The sequence below is a fragment of the Camellia sinensis genome, chromosome 12 (genome assembly GCF_055761805.1).
Source record: "Camellia sinensis isolate YWXY chromosome 12, ASM5576180v1, whole genome shotgun sequence".
NCBI lineage: Eukaryota > Viridiplantae > Streptophyta > Magnoliopsida > Ericales > Theaceae > Camellia > Camellia sinensis.
In genome coordinates this window covers 113,826,578-113,846,208 of record NC_138972.1, presented here as the reverse complement: position 1 = coordinate 113,846,208, position 19,631 = coordinate 113,826,578, and the positions used below count along the sequence as shown (strand labels likewise).

At 31.7% G+C, this 19,631-nt stretch overlaps 1 protein-coding gene across 1 annotated transcript in view; it reads right to left on the bottom strand.

Annotated features, from left to right (window-relative positions):
- Positions 1-13,850: 13,850 nt before the first annotated feature.
- Positions 13,851-19,631, bottom strand: part of LOC114276403 (putative glucan 1,3-beta-glucosidase A) — a 51,326-nt gene continuing 45,545 nt past the window's right edge. The window contains exons 4-9 of the mRNA XM_082899643.1: positions 16,590-16,787; positions 16,360-16,515; positions 16,073-16,242; positions 15,684-15,839; positions 15,043-15,407; positions 13,851-14,226 (exon numbers count right to left, since the gene is read on the bottom strand). Coding sequence (XP_082755769.1) covers positions 14,021-14,226; positions 15,043-15,407; positions 15,684-15,839; positions 16,073-16,242; positions 16,360-16,515; positions 16,590-16,787 — 1,251 coding nt within the window. The 3' untranslated portion in view covers positions 13,851-14,020. The remainder of the gene's footprint in view (positions 14,227-15,042; positions 15,408-15,683; positions 15,840-16,072; positions 16,243-16,359; positions 16,516-16,589; positions 16,788-19,631) is intronic.

The window sequence follows — 19,631 nt, the reverse complement described above, 5'->3', positions numbered from 1 at the left end:
TTTATCCCTAATATAGAATTCTACAAGTTTCTAAAATTTAATTTTCATCATCTTAGAAAAGCCACTTTTTTCTTCGTAATGTCTCTATCATTTGATTGAATAACCTTCTCCTACACAGAAAGAGATTGGATAAATATTCATAACTCTATAATAAATAAACTATTGGTTGTGAATCATTTCTGTTAAAGTTTCTTGGAAATTCATTACTCAAATTAAATAAAAAATCAGACCATAACATATAGTTAGCATCTCCAATGCACTAGGTATATAATGATTGTTAGGTAAAATGCCTAGTATGACTCACTTTTTTCAACTCCAATGCACTAGGCATGTAATTAGGTATTTTAGCTCAATTCACATTCACTAGCTACATGTAGCTAGCCTTCAAGGCTAGGCAAGAGCATCTCCAACGGTAGTAGGCATTTTACCTATTTAAATATTACTATAAAGTATATATTTTATTTTGCCTATCAACTGTTTTATGTTTTTACTCCAACCATACTCTTTATTTTAGCTATTTATCCAAATACTATTAATTTTATAGAATGCCACATCAACAACAAAGATGGAGGGAAATGATCCTAATGATTGAATACATTTTGCCTAGCGTTGAACGCTAGCTACATGTAGCTAGTGAATATGAGTTGAGCCAAAATGCCTAATCATATGCCTAGTGCATTGGAATTGAAAAAAATGAATCACACTAGACATTTTAACTAACAAGTATTATATGCCTAGTGCATTGGAGATGCTCTTAATCATTAGGATTATTTCCCTCCATCTTTGTTGCTGATGTGGCATTTTATAAAATTAATAGTATTTGGATGAATAGCTAAAATAAAGAGCATGGTCGGAGCAAAAACATGAAACAGTTGATAGGCAAAATAAAATGTACACTTTATAGTAATGTTTAGATAGGTAAAATGCCTATTACCATTAGAGATACTCTTAGTTTTAGTTCCTCAAAACAAAATATAAAAGTTCACCGAACTGATTACTCAGATGCAGAGTTTGTGCATTGGACTGCATTATTATTATTATTATTATTATTTATTTATTTATTTTTTAAATTCACTTATGGAAGAGGTTAATTATTGGTAGTTCCGGACTTTCAGGACTGGAGATAAGTCATCTTCTTTTGTCGTTATTGTTAATGTCAATCAATTTTGTTTTCATGAATACAGTGTCCAAAACTGGACTAATGTGTGATGTTATATATCAGATTAATGAAATGTCAATGGGAACTGGTAGGACCATCTTAGACTTAAGAAGCAATTGATAAGAACAACTCTCAGTTGTATTTCTCTATATATACATTACAATTTACATAGGTATATAGGATTTATCCTTTTTCTTAAAGAAAAATAGAGATTGATCAAAACTTGCCTTAAAAAGGGTCGACAAAAGCGGCTCCTTGGCGGCTACGAATATCTACAAGTGGCCATATAAAACACTGGAATACACCTTCTTGTTGGATCATCCCATGTGAGCTCCCATTGGAGAACCCACTTTCTCCACCCAATGGAAGTGGCTCTCCCACTCTACCAACCCCACTAGAGAGTGGAAGAGGGTAGGTGGTGACCAATGAGGCTCTCCCTCATTGGTGTATAAATAGAGGTTGAGGGGAGAGTTGAAATAGAGGTAGAACCAAGAGAGATCAGAAATTAGAGAGTAAAAGAGCTGTGAGTTGAGTGAGTTTCATCTCCTCCTCTGTATTTTGTATTTTGCTCCATTTTAGTGAAAATTCTCATTTCTGTCCGTGGATGTAGGCATTGGGCCGAACCACGTAAATATTGTGTTCTCTGTGTGTGTGAGATATTTTTCTGGGTGTGTTTGATCCTAACAAAGTGGTATCAGAGCCGGTGTTGTATGTTTTTCGGAAAAACAGAGTGTTGTTCCAAAACTTACCCAGAAATCAAAGTAGTAGAAATCTGCTTTTGATTACACCACATTAAAGTACTCGACGAGACGAGCACAAAGGTGAAAACCGCGTCAAAAACAGAGATCGGACGGACACACACGCGCCACACGCGCCTGTGACGCCGTTCCCACGCGCCGCACGCGCCACACGCGCTTCCAGAGGTAGAAGACGCGTGAGTTCACGCGCTGCACGCGCCTCACGCGCTTTCGGAGGTAGACGACGCGTGAGTTGACGCGCGACATGCGCCGCACGCGCGCGCACCAAGCCGCCCAGCCGGAGCCGCGTTGACCAGCCTGAGCCGCTGACCGAGCCGCTGACTGAGCTGCTGACGTCAGCCAGACGCCAGCCGAACCGGAGAAAAATCTGGTGCTTCGCAGGCGCACCAGACTCTGCCGATCTGAACCGTTAAGATTGTTTTGGCTTCATCTAAGCCATTTGAGGTCCGATTTGGGTGATCCAATAGTGCTTTCCAACTATTTGGAATATTTCGGACACATCCGTACGGTCAGATTTTTCAAATAAGCTTTCAAAAATTTGCAGTTTTTATTTTGGCAATCCGAAGTGCTTTTCCGGCTAATTTGAGCCGTCCGGACTTCACAGCAAAGCCTGTTTTTCAAACAGAGATTACTTTCTGGATGATGGAGGAATCCACATCAGTTTCAGGGCCGATGATACGGTTGAACGCTTCTAATTATGCGATATGGAAGCCGCGGATGGAGGACGTCCTGTATTGTAGAGATTTGTTTGACCCTATAGCGCTAAAGGGGGTCAAACCAGATGGAGACAAGGATGGGGACTGGATAAAAACCAACCGGAAGACTGTCGGTCAAATCAGACAGTGGATTGACCACAGTGTGTTCCACCATGTTGCCCAAGAGACAGACGCCTATGCCCTATGGATGAAATTGGAGGGCATGTACCAGTCCAAGACCGCACGGAACAAAGCCTTGATAATGAGAAGGCTTATAAACCTGAAACTGAAGAATGGTGTGTCTGTTGCTGAACACACCAGTGGATTCCACAGTCTTGTGAACCAGCTTGCATCAATCAAAATAGAGTTGGAGGATGAGATGCAAGCATTATTATTACTCAGTTCCTTACCAGACAGCTGGGAGACGTTGGTGGTTTCTCTTAGTAATTCTGCACCCGAAGGGAAGCTGACCATGGGGATGGTCACAGACGCCTTATTCAACGAGGAGGCAAGGAAGATAGAGATGGAAGGAGAGCAGTCTCATGCCCTTGTCACAGAAAGTAGAGGCAGAGATAGAGAAAGGGGCAGAGGTAGAGGAAGAAGTAAAAGCAGAGGGCGTTCACAGTCCAGACAGGACAACACGAGGAGGTGTTTTTACTGTGATCAAGAGGATCACGTAATAAGAGATTGCCCGGAGAAGAAGGCGGACAGACAAGCCAAAGAGAAGGCTAAGGGACACGGAGGTCCCTCAACTACAGCAGTTGCAGTGCATTCCTCTGACGATGAAGAGGTGATGCTTACAGTCTCGTCAGAGTTGAAAACACCCGGCTGGATTTTGGATTCAGGGTGTACGTTCCACATATGTGCGGATAGGAAGCTTTTCTCCACTTACCGAAGAGTCAGCGGTAGCATTATCCGGATGGCCAACAACACAGTGAACAGAGTTGTCGGCATAGGGACAGTGCGATTCCTTACTAAGGATGGAAGAAAAGTAATTTTATCTGAGGTCCGACATGTGCCAGGAGTACGGAGGAATCTAATCTCCCTGAGTATGCTAGATCTAAAAGGAAATTGTTTCTCATCTAGTGGCGGGGTTCTTCATGTACACAGAGGTGATAAAGAATTGTTGCAAGGCAAATTGTGCAACAAATTGTACAGACTGGAAGGAGAAGTTTTGACAAAGATGAGTGTTGTCAAATGCCAGTCGAAGGGTACAAAGAGAGAACATACGCAACCAAAGCGTATGATTGAGCAAGGCTTTCATCAGGAATGGCGAAAACGGTGCACGGGAACGCAAGGAGGCAGTTCAAAGGTGCACAGAGCTGAGCCAGTGAAGCCAATCTTGAAGAAAGTTCAGAGCAAAGAAACCAAGTCTGTAGAGACTATGCCAGTGAAGAAGAGAGTTTCTTTTGCTTCCGTGTTAGAGACATTTTGCAACCTCTCAAAAGATGCATGGAAAGGAGGGATGCAATCTCGAGTCGCAAAGTGAGCGTTGCAATGCACTCCAATAAGGGGGTGCGAGCACTATGCACGGAGTTGCATAGTGATAACTTGTACAGACCGATGGAAGTTGTCTTGGCAGAAGGGCTAACTGTCAAACATCAGTACGGACGTACAAGTGAGACAGAACCGAACATCAGGGATTGCAGCACAGACAACGGGCGTATGAGATCGCTGGGAAGTTGTTCTGAAGTGCAGAAAGCAAAGGCTGGTTGTTCAGAAATAAGCTCCGAGCAAGGAAAATTGAGGATGTTGATGTGTCAAACTCTGAAGTTTTCTAGTTGCTCCAGTGTTCATCATGCAAGGAGTTGCACGGTAATGCAAGGGTATCCCGAGCAGGGGGTGCAGGACATCCAATCAGGGGGTGTCAAGATATCTTGGTTGCGCAAGTTCAAGCATAGCAAGTGAAGATATCCGAGACAGGAAGCGTGGAAGAGATTTGTGGGAGATAGGAGCAGAGGCTCTCTCCAAATCAGAGAGTGGTGTGAGTTGAGTTGAGGATGTAGGATTCCCTCCTCCTCTTGTATCTCTGGTGTATTATCTCTAGCTTTCAGGGGATGCAATGTCTCAGTGAGGAGATGAAGATTCTGTTGGTCTTTTGGGCGTGACAAGATTAGCAGCAGTGTGTGGACTGGATCACCTCACATGAGTTGAAGGGGTGATTTGTTGGATCATCCCATGTGAGCTCCCATTGGAGAACCCACTTTCTCCACCCAATGGAAGTGGCTCTCCCACTCTACCAACCCCACTAGAGAGTGGAAGAGGGTAGGTGGTGACCAATGAGGCTCTCCCTCATTGGTGTATAAATAGAGGTTGAGGGGAGAGTTGAAATAGAGGTAGAACCAAGAGAGATCAGAAATTAGAGAGTAAAAGAGCTGTGAGTTGAGTGAGTTTCATCTCCTCCTCTGTATTTTGTATTTTGCTCCATTTTAGTGAAAATTCTCATTTCTGTCCGTGGATGTAGGCATTGGGCCGAACCACGTAAATATTGTGTTCTCTGTGTGTGTGAGATATTTTTCTGGGTGTGTTTGATCCTAACACTTCTTCAACAATGACTCTAACTCAGATTAAGAATAATTTGTTTCAATTTAAAGAGCTGTTCATAGATTTTTGTGTGTGTGTTATAATGTTTAGCGTAACTTCTATTTATAACTTGTGAGACATATATAGTACAAAAATATATGATTTGCTTTTAAATTTTTATTTTTTTAGTTTGTAGAAAATTACATCAAAGCCATACCATAATATTCTTCCATTAATCGTTATAATTATCTAATCAAGAATCTCAGTTTTAGTTGTTAGAATGAGATTATTTAATTTTGAGGTTGTGAGTTTAATTATGAGAACAACTACTTTGTACAAATTATACAAAATATTAAGTTTACGTTCTCAATCTACCCTCATGCAATGGGAAGTATGTCGAGCGTACAAAAGTTCGCATGAATTTCATGAATCATGATTATATATAGGTTCTTGAATTGTGCACTTAATGAGAATATAAAAATAAAAAATATATATGAAAATTGATCCAAAGAATTTGTTTTGCAAATTGTTTATGTAAACACCATTTTTTTTTTCCTTTTCTAGAAACATTTTAAAGTAGTCTTCCAAAGTTTCAAAAAGATGATACGAAAATGAATAAATATTTCCAAAATCTTCATATTTTTTTTATTTCCAAAATTATGAAAAATAAAAATAAATAAAACATTAAAAATTAAAAATTACCGAACAAACTAAAGGAAAAATGATTTCAGTCATGAAAAATTACCCTGAATATGAAGTGCGTTGTATTCATAATAAATTTGACTCATAAATGTACTTTTTTGAATATTTTTGTGAATAATTTTTTGAATCATATAGGGCTTGGTGCTACTTACTTTTAAGTTAGGGGAAATTACTATCCAGTGTAAATTTAGGAAGAAAAAAAAAATACATATCAATTTTTAGATAATTAATTTTTTTAACTTATTTAATCCATTTTTACTTAATAGATAGTCAGAAACACTAAATTAACTAGTCCGATACAAATTTTCAAAATAATAAATAGGGAAATGTTATAGTCCACACCTTCGAAAAGATGTGCATAATATGTAAGTTATGTTATTTATGGGTTTAATTATCACAAATGACATAACTCAACATTTTGTGAGTCATAACTAAAAACAAAAGGGCGAATTACACTAATGGTCCCTATAGTTTGAAATTTGTGTCACTTTAGTCCCTGACTTTTTAATTGTAATACATTTAACCCTGAATTTTGAATCTAGTTCCAAATAATGACTATTAAAAACATTATTGCTCTATTTTAAGGGCAAAATCGTCAATTTGATAAAATATAAATTAGTTTGACAAAAATAAATGTCAAAAAATTATTATTAACTCACCAAACATAAAATTATATAAAAATGATAAATCTTTTATATTTTTATATTTTTATTTTTTTACCAAATTAATTTTTAGTAGGTGTTTTGATGATGATCATGCAACGGATAGTTGTTTTTATTGATATTTTTGGATGGTTATCATGTAATAAATGGTTGTATTTGTTGGTAACAGATATTTTCAGATGGTTATATTAAATGGATGGTTATTAGGTTTTTAATGTATAATTGATATGTTTAATATATGAAATGTTTTTACTTTTAGATTTTTTAATTTAATGGATTGGTTTAATAATGATATCAAAGTTGTCGTCATATTTGACTTTTGAAAAAATAAAAACTAATTTAACGAAAATAAATATCAAAAAAATTATTTAAAAAATTATTTCTATCCTCCCAAAAGATAAAATTATATAAAAACGATGTGTTTTTAATTTTTTTCACTAATTTAATTTTTAATTTCTTAGAAAAAAATTTAAAAGAAGATTCTAAAAACCAAATGACATAGAACTTTATAATAAAAAAAAATTCAACATTATTCATTAGAAAAAATGTCATTATATTTCAAACAACATATAAGTTATCCAACAGAATATAAGTTGTGTGACGACTTTGCTATTCAAATAGAGCAACAATGTCTTCAATTGTCTTTATTTGAAACGAGATTCAAAATTCAGGATCAAATGTATCACAATTGAAATGTCAGAGATCAAAGTGACACAAATCATAAACTATAGGGACTGTTAATGTAATTCGCGCAAAACAAAAATGCCTATAACTGAACATCACATAAAGTATAAAAAAAGAACTCTTAGATCATAAATAATCAAAATAATGTCATAATTAACAACACAATAGGCCATAATTAAAGACACAAAAATCGTAATTAAAAATTCATGATACATACTACAAAATTTTCTTAATATATATAAGGGCAAATTATAGTGACACCCTTGAGATTTCTGTTTAATACAAATCTCTCTTACATTTGAAAAATTGCACTTACCCCCTGTCAGATTAAAATGACATATTTGCCCTTTTGCCTTTATACATATAAAATAATACAGATATTTTCTTCATGTCATTTAAAGGGGAATGACTATCATTTTCTTTGGTTTAATTGATACAAAAAATTATGTTTTTTTATTTTTATTTTTTACAGAATTATTTTAATATTTTAAGCAATTTTTTTTTTTTTAGATACACCTTGTCTAGATATACTTAAAAAGTATAATATTTTGTAATTTTTTTAAATTCACCAAACACAAATATATATATATATATATATATATACAAAAATTCAATACATTATCTTTTTTTGTTGTATTCAATGTTTTTTCAAAGTTTTTTTTATACAAATTTTATACTTTCTGGTAGAAATAAAAATGAAAAATTATATTCATGTATAAAAGTTTATACAAAAAATATCATAAAAATATTGTGATAGTGATATTGTTATAAAGATAAATAATGTTTATGAGTGTTTTGTTTTAAAGTGAAAAATCATTATTAAATTATATCATTGTGTTTGAAAATTCTATATAAACTTTATGTTTATATATCATCACTTAATAAGAATATGTTCAGATAAAATTTAACGATAGAAAAAGTTGTAGAATCTAGTCATAATGACATGAAAAAGAAATGATAGAAAAAATGGCAAAGTGGTTATTTATAAAATTTTAAGACATGACATCAGCAATCTAATGGACAATTTGTAATAAAATTACAAATCTCAAATAAAAGAATGTAATTTTTCAAATATAAGAGTAAATTTGTATTAAATAGAAATCTCAAAAAATTTCAATATAATTTACCCTATACATAAATAATTCATATACGTTGTACTACACGATCTTGCAAATTGTTGCAATCCAAATTTTCCAAAAGAGAATTTGTTCAAAAGGTTAGTGCTCCCAACAAGATATGACCTACACACAACATATCAGCAGCCAAAAGAACTCTCTTCCCGTCACAATCTTTTTACTTTCAGTTTCTCTCCAAGATTCTCTTATACTGTGGTTAAATCATGAATTTTAATAAATAAAAATAAAAATAAAATATGTAAAATATAAATAAAAGCCAACTTTTCACCAATTTTAGTTATTTTAAAAAAGCTAAAATAGTAACATTTACATATATTTCATACTTTTTTTTCTCTCTATATATATAGGGCAAATTACACAAATAGTCCCTATAATTTGGAGTTTGTGTCACTTTGGTCTCTAACTTTTCAATTGTAGCATATTTGATCCTAAATTTTGAATCTTGTTCCAAATAAGGACAATTGAAGATATCATTAGATTTTTCAAGGGTAAAATTGTCAATTTGATAAAATATAAACTAATTTGACAAAAATAAATGTCAAACAAATATTTTTGAATTTTTAAAAATTATTTCTACCTACTAAAAATAAAATTATATAAAATTGTTAAATCTTTTAGACATTTATTATTATTATTTTTTGCCAAATTAATTTTTGTTATATGTTTAGATGATGATCATGTAAAATTAATTTTAAAAAATTAATCATGTAATTTTTATTAATTTTACATAATTTTATCATTGGTGGATAAAAATAATTTTAAAAAAATTAAAAATATTTTTTTGACATTTATTTTTGTCAAATTAGTTTATATTTTATCAAATTGACGATTTTATCCTTGAAAAATCTAATGATATTTTCAATTGTCCTTATTTGGAACAAGATTCAAAATTTAGGTCAAATGTGTCACAATTGAAAAGTCAGGGACCAAAGTGACACAAGTCCCAAACTGTAGAGGCTATTAGTGTAGTTAACCCATATATATATATATATATATATATATATATTTAAATCTCTACCTAAATCCATAGAATTTAAAATATATATATATATGTAAAATATAATTAGTTCTTTTTCATTCACATTTCAATTAATTTTTTTTTTCCTTCTCAAATTATTACCTAAATTTTTGAACAAACGCATCCTAAATATCCTAAAAATAAGTAAAATATAAATAAATATAGTTACATTTTACATATATTTTATACTTTTTCTATATATATATATATATATATATTAATCTCTACCTAAATCCATAGAATTTGAAAATATATACATAGGGAATGGCTTCCCTCCAGTCTACTGGAGGGTACTGTTGGGCCCATAGAGGCCTACTACGGGTCCTGTTTTGATAATCTAAACCGTTTAATGTGTAAAAATCATCGATTACTATATGTTTGTAAAAAATCACGTTGATCGGATATCGATAACTATGTGATCAAATCAGATTTTTGTAAGCCATTTATTTTTCACCGTCCATTTTTTTCATACAAAACTGATTTGAGCACATAGCTATCGATATCCGATCAAAGTGATTATTTACAAACATATAGTACTCGATGAGTTTTACACATTCAACGGTTCGGATTATCGAAATGAGACTCGTGATGGGCCTCAACGGGCCCAACAGTACCCTCCAGTGGACTGGAGGGAAGCCATTCCTATACATATATATGTAAAATGTAGCTAGTTCTGGGGCTGCTGCTGGTTTATGTAGAGGTTGGTTGTAATGGTATTGCTACTCTACTGGGGCTGCTGCTGGTTTATGTAGAGCTGGGGCTGCTGCTGGTTTATGTGGGTAGTGCATTATGGATATTGCTTTATTGTGATGCTCTATTTGGGTTGTTGCTGACTGTTAGTATTGGGTTGTATTTTTACATTAGGTGTGGCTATATTATATTTGGGTCTGGTTGGTCTTTTTGTATTGTGGTTGGTTTCTCACCAACCTTTGATGTTGTGCTAGCATACGATTGGGTGATCTTATCGGTGCCAACCTATTTGGGATTGATTTGGTTTGCTATGATACTTGTTGCACTCATCCCCCTTTCCTTTTTTTCCCCTTTTATTGATGTATTTATCTTATATTTCATCAATAAAGTTCCCTTTTCTTTTGCTGATTAAAAAAAAAATGTAGTTAGTTCTATTTCATTCACATTTCATTTCATCTCATTTTTTTTTCCTTTTCAAATTATTACTTAAATTCATAAACAAACACATCCTAAATATGCTCTACTTTTGAGTTGTAATTTTAAATTTTTGATATCAATGTTTTTTTTAATGTAACTTGTCGTTATTGTTTTTTCTTATACAATTAAGAACTATATGATAAATAATTGGAAAAAAAATGGTAAAAAAGTATTATCCAATTCTTTATAAACATTAATATGTAAAATCATAAATTTTTTCATAATTTTTTAATTAAAGTTTGAAAAAAACACTGACAAGTAATTTCCCTAAATAATTTTCGATGACAACAATCAACACAATTGAATGATTGTAGGCATTGCAGATGCATGCTAGCTGCCTTACTTTTTTATATATACAGGATAAATTATATAAATGGTCCTTATAATTTACACCATGTGTCAATTTAATTCTTATTATTTTAATTTGTTCAATTTTGTCTATTGATTTAACGGATTATGTCATATTGGTCCAATAAATAACGGCTGCTAGGTTTAGTGGACAGAAACTCAAACAATGTGTCAATTTGATCATTGTAGTTTACACAATATATTAATTTGGTCCTTATTGTTTTAATTTGCTCGATTTTGACAGAGATTAAATTGGCACATCGTGTAAACTACAATGACCAAATTGACACATCGTTTGAGTTTTTGTTAGGGGTGCAACTTAGACGTACGGGCTCAACTCGAGCAACCCGAGCCCAGTCCGAATTTTTTTAGAGCTTGGGGAAAATATTTTCAAATTCGGTACGGGTTTGGGTAAAAATTCAGAAGCTTGAATTAAATTTGGACGGGCTTGGGTAAAGACGTCAAACAACCCGAGTAACTTGAAGCCCAAATTATACATATATAGATATATAAAAATATTAAATATACATATAAATTATTAGCCATTACATGATATTAAAGTAATTTATATTATTAAATCATATTGAATATATATTATATAGACAAATAATATAAAATCTTACTCTTTTTCTTTTTATTTTCACTCATAAATTGTAAGGACTACTATAGTGGCATATCTCTTACATTATATAAATTATTTGTTTTTGATGGTATTAATGATTTTCTATTAAAAAAAAATGTAAATAGAGTCAAATTTTAAATGTAAATAGCTGCAAAAAAAAAAAAAAAAATCACTTACAATTTGGGCAACTTGGGCAATTCGAGTTTAACTCGGGTTGGGCTTGGACTCGGGTTACAATTCGGGCTTGGGCAGGTCTTAGTACAACTTGGGCTGGGCTTGGACAACTTTTCAACCCGACCGAACCCGCCTGAGTTGCACCCCTAGTTTTCGTCCACCAAACCTAACGATGGTTATTTATTGGACCAATATAACACAATCCATTAAATTAAGGGTCAAAATCGAGCAAATTAAAATAACATGGACCTAATTGACACATCATATAAATTACATGAACTATTTGCACAATTTACTCATATATATATATATATAAAGAAAATATTACATATGAATAATTTTTTATTTTTTATTATTATGAGTCTTATTAAGGTCTATTCTTGGGGATTTGATCAAAACCTCCATCGTAATGAAATTTTAATATATTAAGGATAAGTACAAAAAGTTTTATTTGAAAAATCTAACAAATATTACTATTATCAAAATTTAAACTTTAAAATAATATAACTTTTGATATAGATGTTGGTTTTTAATAAAATTAATATTTTTAGAATTTTCTCATCAGAATCTATCAAATAAGATTTATGTTGACTATGAATTTTTTTTTTTAAAAAAAAAAATTTATTACCGTTAAAATTGATGTAAATAGTAACAGTAACATGCTACTCTATTTGATAGTAATATGTTATTTTGTTTGACAGTAACATGTTACTCTGATTCACAGTAACATATTACTTTGATAATATTGTACAAGAAAAAAAATTATTTTACTTTATTCTTACTCAATTATGTATTTTCTCCTTAGGAGGTTTATGGAAACAAAAATAAATTAGACTATATTTTTTTATCAAATAATAATTCAATTGAGAAGTTTTAACTAAATTCTCCAATAAGTAAAAAGAATGCTTATTATTTTTATTGCACTCCTTTTATATATAGTGGATAATATTTTTAAATTTCTTATGACATTCCTTAAAAATACAGGACAACGCATTTTAAGCGGATTAAGGAAAAAATATAGGACAAATTATACTTTTCACCCAACTTATTCATTCAAAGTCTATTTTGATTTCTTATATTTCAGTTTTCACTTAAATTTTAAATGATGATGTGACAAGAAATATTGAAACATAAGCTTCATTTGACATTGATTATAGTAGCAAATTTTTTTGTGCTGGGACTTTTTTAACCTCGTTTGGTTTTTGTTTTTAGATTTTTTAGATTTTTGTGATAGAAAAAGTATAATAATTATGATTTAAATGTAATATTTTATCTTATTGATTTATATAGCTTATTTTGTCTTTTTATATTTTTTTAATCCCAAAATGTTTACTAATAAACGAGGATTGAGGGACCAAAGAATAAGGCAATGGATACAAAAAATGTACCAAACACTTACATGGGTGTGGTGTGAAACTTACACCCATGTGAGTGTTCAATAAATCTTTTAATAAAATATGTAAAATCTCTAACATTATTCAAGCAAATTTGAAGGGTGAGAAAATCTAATTTTCACTAACTTTGAAGTACGGAGGAAAATTGAAAAATTAGAGTATTAGAAGTGATATGATGGTGACTAAGCAAATTAGTCGAGATTAGCATGCATAAAATGTTTGACACCAAAGATTTTTGTCAGTTCAAAAAAGAAAGAGTAAATTGTAAATGCACTCTTTGAGATTTGATTAAAATATAAATTTTTTCTAATGGTTTTAGAAATTACATTTTACTTTTTGAGGTTTTTAATTTTTTAATAAATTGTCATTTTTATTGATAAATCAAATCAACTAACAGTTTTTAATGATATTAGAAATATGTTTCAATTAATAATTTAAGTAATTTTATTATTGTATAGAAAAGTAATTATGAATTTTATTTTTTTAGTTAATTCTATTAAAGAAAAAAATTCTAACAAAGGAATATTTATAATTTTTCAAATCATGGAAGGCAATTTGTACTTTAAGCAAATCTGTATTTATAATTTACCTAAAAAGAAAATGTTTTTTTTTTTTAAGTTTGTTTCTTGGTAAACGAGACCAAGAAAATACATTTTGCTCCTTATGTACCCTATTAGAGGAGCATAATAAAATTAATATATAAAAAGCATATAAATATTGGATACATATTATACACCAGCATCCACATTACAACCATGTAATCCAAAATTAAGGAGAATGAAAAGACTCTCTATTCTAAGTTCACACACACCACTGGCCGCCATTGGCACATAACTTCAAGCAGTGAGTTGCTAACACATACAACATGACCTGATTAAGCTTAATTCGCCGACGATGGGTAGGGATTGGATTAAGATTTAATTGGGCAGTGAACAAATTTTGATTAAGCTTAATTGGCATTAATTTATTTATTTTAAATTAAAGCTTAAGATAGCCATTCTTGATCATCCACTCAAAGCTCAAGTGAGAGAAGGGGCACTTGAGAGTCCAGTAAGCCCAGCCGAATGTGGCTTTACCATAGACTTGGAGTTGGGCCTTACCGAATTTTTTGTAGTCCTCTATTGTCTTCTTGCTTAAATTTGGATGAGCTAGATTGGCTGTTCCCCACTCAGTTGCCCATTCCCCTGCCCAAAAAATAACATACAAAAATAAAAATAAAATACAAATAACAAAAATGCTAATAAGTTTATATATACGATGACAATATTCTTTTTTAAAATTTTTTATTAAAAAAATGCTAAAAACACATCAACTTTTGTAAAAAAAAAATATCAAATGTAGTATTAGCAACATTGCATTCATTTTGATAGTATCCACACTCCACCAGAATGAGTACATTTACCAGCATATAACATTTTGTGTAAAAGTGAATTTTAAAATAACCATTTAATGAGGTCTGCTATGTAAAATTGGAAGAATTTAGTAGTTCTTTGTACGTCTTTAATATATTCATGCAGCACATAATTACTACATGTAAAATGCATCCTATTCAAAAAATAATAATAATAAATATTTTTAGAGGATTTGGATTCTATAAAAAAAAAAGAAATGAAAAAAAAGAGGGTCCACTCCAATTTTTTGTTAGAAAATCTTTAATTTTTTTCTCTTTAATATATGATGTCTTTTACATGTTTACTATACGAATTCACGTAAAAGGTCAGGAAAAAAGAAAAATAAAGAGGTGAAATTCAATGGATAATTAGAATACAATAAAGGGCATAGAAATTACAATGCAGTAGAGATTTATTTTTAAGTTTGGTCCAAATCACAACCAAGACACATCTCAACTACACAATATGTTTTTATTTTTTGGTACCATTTTCATGATCAAAATCTGTACACCTAGCAATTTTTGTATCATATATATTTTTTTAGGGGTGAAGAGAGCAAATTCGAACCATGATGAGTATCATTTTTTCTTAATTAATTGGGGTACATACCAATGAAAATTTGAGGATTGTTTGGTTTAATAAGTTGATTCAACTCAACCGAAGTGTTGGTGTAGAGGAAGTCGATGTTCTGCTGGTGATTCATTTTCTTAAAGACAGGCATGAAGATTTGGTAGTAGTGCACATCAATTGCCGATCCTTTCAACTCCCTGGCTAGAGGGAACAGTTCTGTAGGATCAACAGGTTTCATTCCATATAGCATTCGGCTCGCCATGATCACGTAAGCCGTGGACGAGTGCTTTCTCACAGCATTGTAACCAGCACGGTAGTACTTCTTCAGCTTCTCTAGCGTAACATACGGCGCACACGGCTCGTTCAACAGCTCCACAGCGTAAAGGCTCGGGTGCTTAGCATATCTAATAAAAGTAATACATAATTTTTCAGTAATGCTAGGTATCATGAAAAACCTTTCATGAAAATAATCATGAAAGTTTTGTGACCCTTAGATTACACTTAGAATAAAGCACCATACACTAATCAAGGTAATCCAAATATCATAAATCTTTTATGATCATTTTTATGAAAAAATTTCATGGTCCCTAACTTTTCTCATAATTTTTATACAGAATGTAAGGGTAGACTAATATGTTAATAATGGCATTTTTGTAATTATGAATTATGATGAATTTTACCTGGCAGTTAGAAAGTCTATAACATCTACTGTCTCTTGTATGTTTTGGTCGGTCTGTCCCCATTCCACAAACCCATCTCTGGAAGAGCTAACTGCACTGTTAGTTTGAGAACCCGGTGCAGCGTGTAAGTCGATCATAACCTTCATGCCATATTTTCTGGAACCAAATTAACCAAAGGTCCTCATTCAAGATACGGCCATGTAGCTAAGAATGTATTGGAACAGAGGGACTGAAAAATTTCAGGACAGAACATTCGCAATTTTATAGTAATTCAATCGGCACTCTTGGTTGGGTGAAGGCATCTAGTTGAACTATTGAGTACTAAAAATGAAACAGAGTATATTTTGAGGATTGGCAGTGAATTTAACCCTAAAGTAAAAAATACATACCGTGCCCACGAGAAGGCATTGTCCAAGGCTTTTAAGGATCCTCCAACGTATGGCGCTGGGGGTGTTGGATCGAAAGCTATCCACCACCCCACTGGAATTCTCACAGTGTTGATTCCATTGCTTGACATGAACTTGAAATCGTCTTCTGTTATGAAAGTGTTCCAGTGCTCCTGCAATGCATAACATCATCATCAGAACCTTGTAAAATTTTAATTTAGAAATGAGAATTTATCGTGAAAGCTTAATGATCAAATTGTGTTGATTTTTTCAAGATGTTTTTATCTTACCCTCATAACTTTTGGTGCCAATTTGCCATAACCATTGGTCACTTGAAACTCGCCATCGAATTGCCTCCCAATTTTCATCTCAAAAACAGATGGATCATCATCTCCCCATCCGCCATCCCCTTTGGAATCAGCTGTCACATGCCCCTCTTTGTTTACCTGCAAGTTCATAATATAGTGTGTGAATGCTAAATAAAGTTTTAAAGTCAAAAAAAGGGGGGGAGCAAATTAACCTGTAAGAAAAAACCGTTAGGTGCTTTGATTCGAATACGGGTTGAACGATGATTATACTTCAAAATCTGAAACGTTTCTGATCTACCAGGTTCTTTTGAAACAGGTACAATGTAGGATCCCTTTTTGGAACTTTGCAATCCCATGAATTTCTTGTTACAGAGTCTAAAGTGAAAATTGGACTCGTTAATCCTCCACAACTGCACAAAACATTAAATGGAGTTTTTTTTTTTTTAAATTTTAAATGTTATTCTTGGTCCAATATTAAATCTTAGTTGTGCGATGCCTCAGATGAATGAAACACAAAAAATGATTAATATTTGACATAAACATATATAATATCATCATGAATTACTGATTTAATTAAATTTTGTAGGATAAAAGAAATGAAAATCAAACCTACAAGTCCCTTTCTTTTCTTTAATTTACCCAAATAAAGGTCTTTTCTTTTTAAATACCATATTTGGCTCCCTCCAACAAAAAAAGAATACTATTTTTTCTGAGTAATTTGTAAGAATGTGAATGCAGATTAATGCGACAATATTGAAATTAAGCACCAATCTAAGTTTAATTATATATAATAAGGAGGTAATTAACTTACTGTAAATATTAGTTTTTTTTTTTTTTTTTTAACTTACTCTAAATATTAGTTTGGTAGAGCTTTTTTGGTTAGTGAGTGCTAGTCTTCCTCCATTTGTCCCTGGGCAAAGAAATTTCCCAGCCTTTACCGATTTTAGCCACAGATATGTTCCATCCTAACAAAAATATATGATCAATGAGGGCAATAAAAAATATATGTATACAAGTATTTAAAATTTTGTTAACCAGCGACTTAAAGGTATTGCCTAACTAAGTACAAAATAGTTTTTACATTTTTTATGGCATGTTATGGCATGCACTCTATAAAAATGTACAACTATTTAAAATTTATCAACAAGTGTATTTTTTTTTTTTTTCAATTTTTCTAAATGTAAATTTACACAACAAACATGTGCATATCATTTACTGTGTCAACATAGAAAAGTGAAAAACATTATAAAATTCATCTAGTAATATATCTCTTATGTGTGGATTCATACAGGATATGAAATGTTCTGTCACTTTATCTCAATACATTTTAAGTCATAGATAATTATGTCATGAAAATTTTATATTTTGAGATTCTCACATTACGCTAAAAAATGCATTAAGACAGACAATTTGGGACACAAGATCTGTGGCACCATATAGGAGGTAAAGGCCCCGTTTGGTAGAACTATGGGAAAGTGATTATAACTTATAACTTAACAGCTTATACCTTATAACTGTAAACATAAGCTGATTTTTGACTTATAAATTAAGCTTCTCCTCCTCCACTCAAAGAATAAATTGAATTTTGACTTACAAAAAGATATAAGCTGTATTGTTAAGTTGAACCAAATATATCAAAATAGCTTAAATTAAGCTAAAAACTGAAATAAGCTGGAAATAAGTCCTACCAAATAGAGCCAAACAATAATAAAAACTAAAAAATATGTGATTATAACTTCTACAGACATAGATATACAAACCAATAAGTCCTTGTTTGGGATGCCATGAATAAGAGATGGTTTAATCCATCCTTCTACAAGGAGCCAGCCTCCAAGGTTAACACCTCGGACATGAAAATGGGGATTGGCCTTCCCGCAGGCAACATATACCAAACAAGAAGCAAAAATGCTAATTAATAGCTTCCTTGTTGACCATATTATTGTCATTTTTATTTAAAAACCACTCCTAGCTCTTTGTTAATGGAGTGGCAAAAACTAATACTTATGTATGTGTTATTAATTATGTTATTAATTGTGCTATAGAAACGCCAATTTTAATTGTGTTATTAATTGTTTTATTTAAAATGCTAATTAATAGCTTCCTAGTATTGAATTTTTGCCAATTTGTGTTATTAATTGTGCTATAGAAACGCCGATTTTGTATGCTCTTATTATTATAATAATAATTATTACTATTTAACATTTATGGTAAACTACTATTATATGTACACACATATGTATGTGTGCGTACATATATGTCTTCATAGGATGTGATGTTTTAATTGAGAAGTGTTGTAATGTTCTTGATATCAGTTCATTAAAGATATGAGGATCACTTGTATTTGTTTTAATTAATTGCGAGAGGAAGAAGCTTTGTTTTCCAGCCTATTTTAGGAGTAGCCAAACAAGGAATAGTATTGAATTTTTGCCAATTTGTGTTATTAATTGTGCTATAGAAACACCAATTTTGTATGCTCTTATTATGATAATAATTATTACTATTTAACATTCATGGTAAATTGCCATTATATGTATGTGTGTACACATATATGTCTTTATAAGATGTGATGCTTTAATTGAGAAGTGTTGTAACGTTCTTGATATCAGTTCATTAAAGATATGAGCATCGTTTGTATTTGTTTTAACTAATTGTGAGAGGAAGATGCTTTGTTTTGCTGCCTATTTTAGGAGTAGCCAAACAAGGAATAGTATTGAATTTTTGCCAATTTGTGTTATTAATTGTGCTATAGAAACGCCAATTTTGTAGGCTCTTATTATAATAATAATTATTACTATTTAACATTCATGGTAAACTGCTATTATATGTACACACACATATGTATGTGTGTACATATATGTCTTTATAGGACATAATGCTTTAATTGAGAAGTGCTGTAACGTTTTTGATATCAGTTCATTAAAAATATGAGGATCATTTGTATTTGTTTGAATTAATTATTAGAGCAAGATGCTTTGTTTTGCCGATTTGTGTTATTAATTGTGCTATAGAAACGTCAATTTTGTATATTCTCATTATAATAATAATAATTATTATTTAACATTCATGGTAAACTGCTATTACATGTACACACACATATATGTGTATGTACACATATGTCTTTATAAGATGTGATGCTTTAATTGAGAAGTGTTGTAACGTTCTTGATATCAGTTCATTAAAGATATGAGGATCATTTGTATTTGTTTTAACTAATTGTGAGAGGAAGATGCTTTGTTTTGCTGCCTATTTTAGGA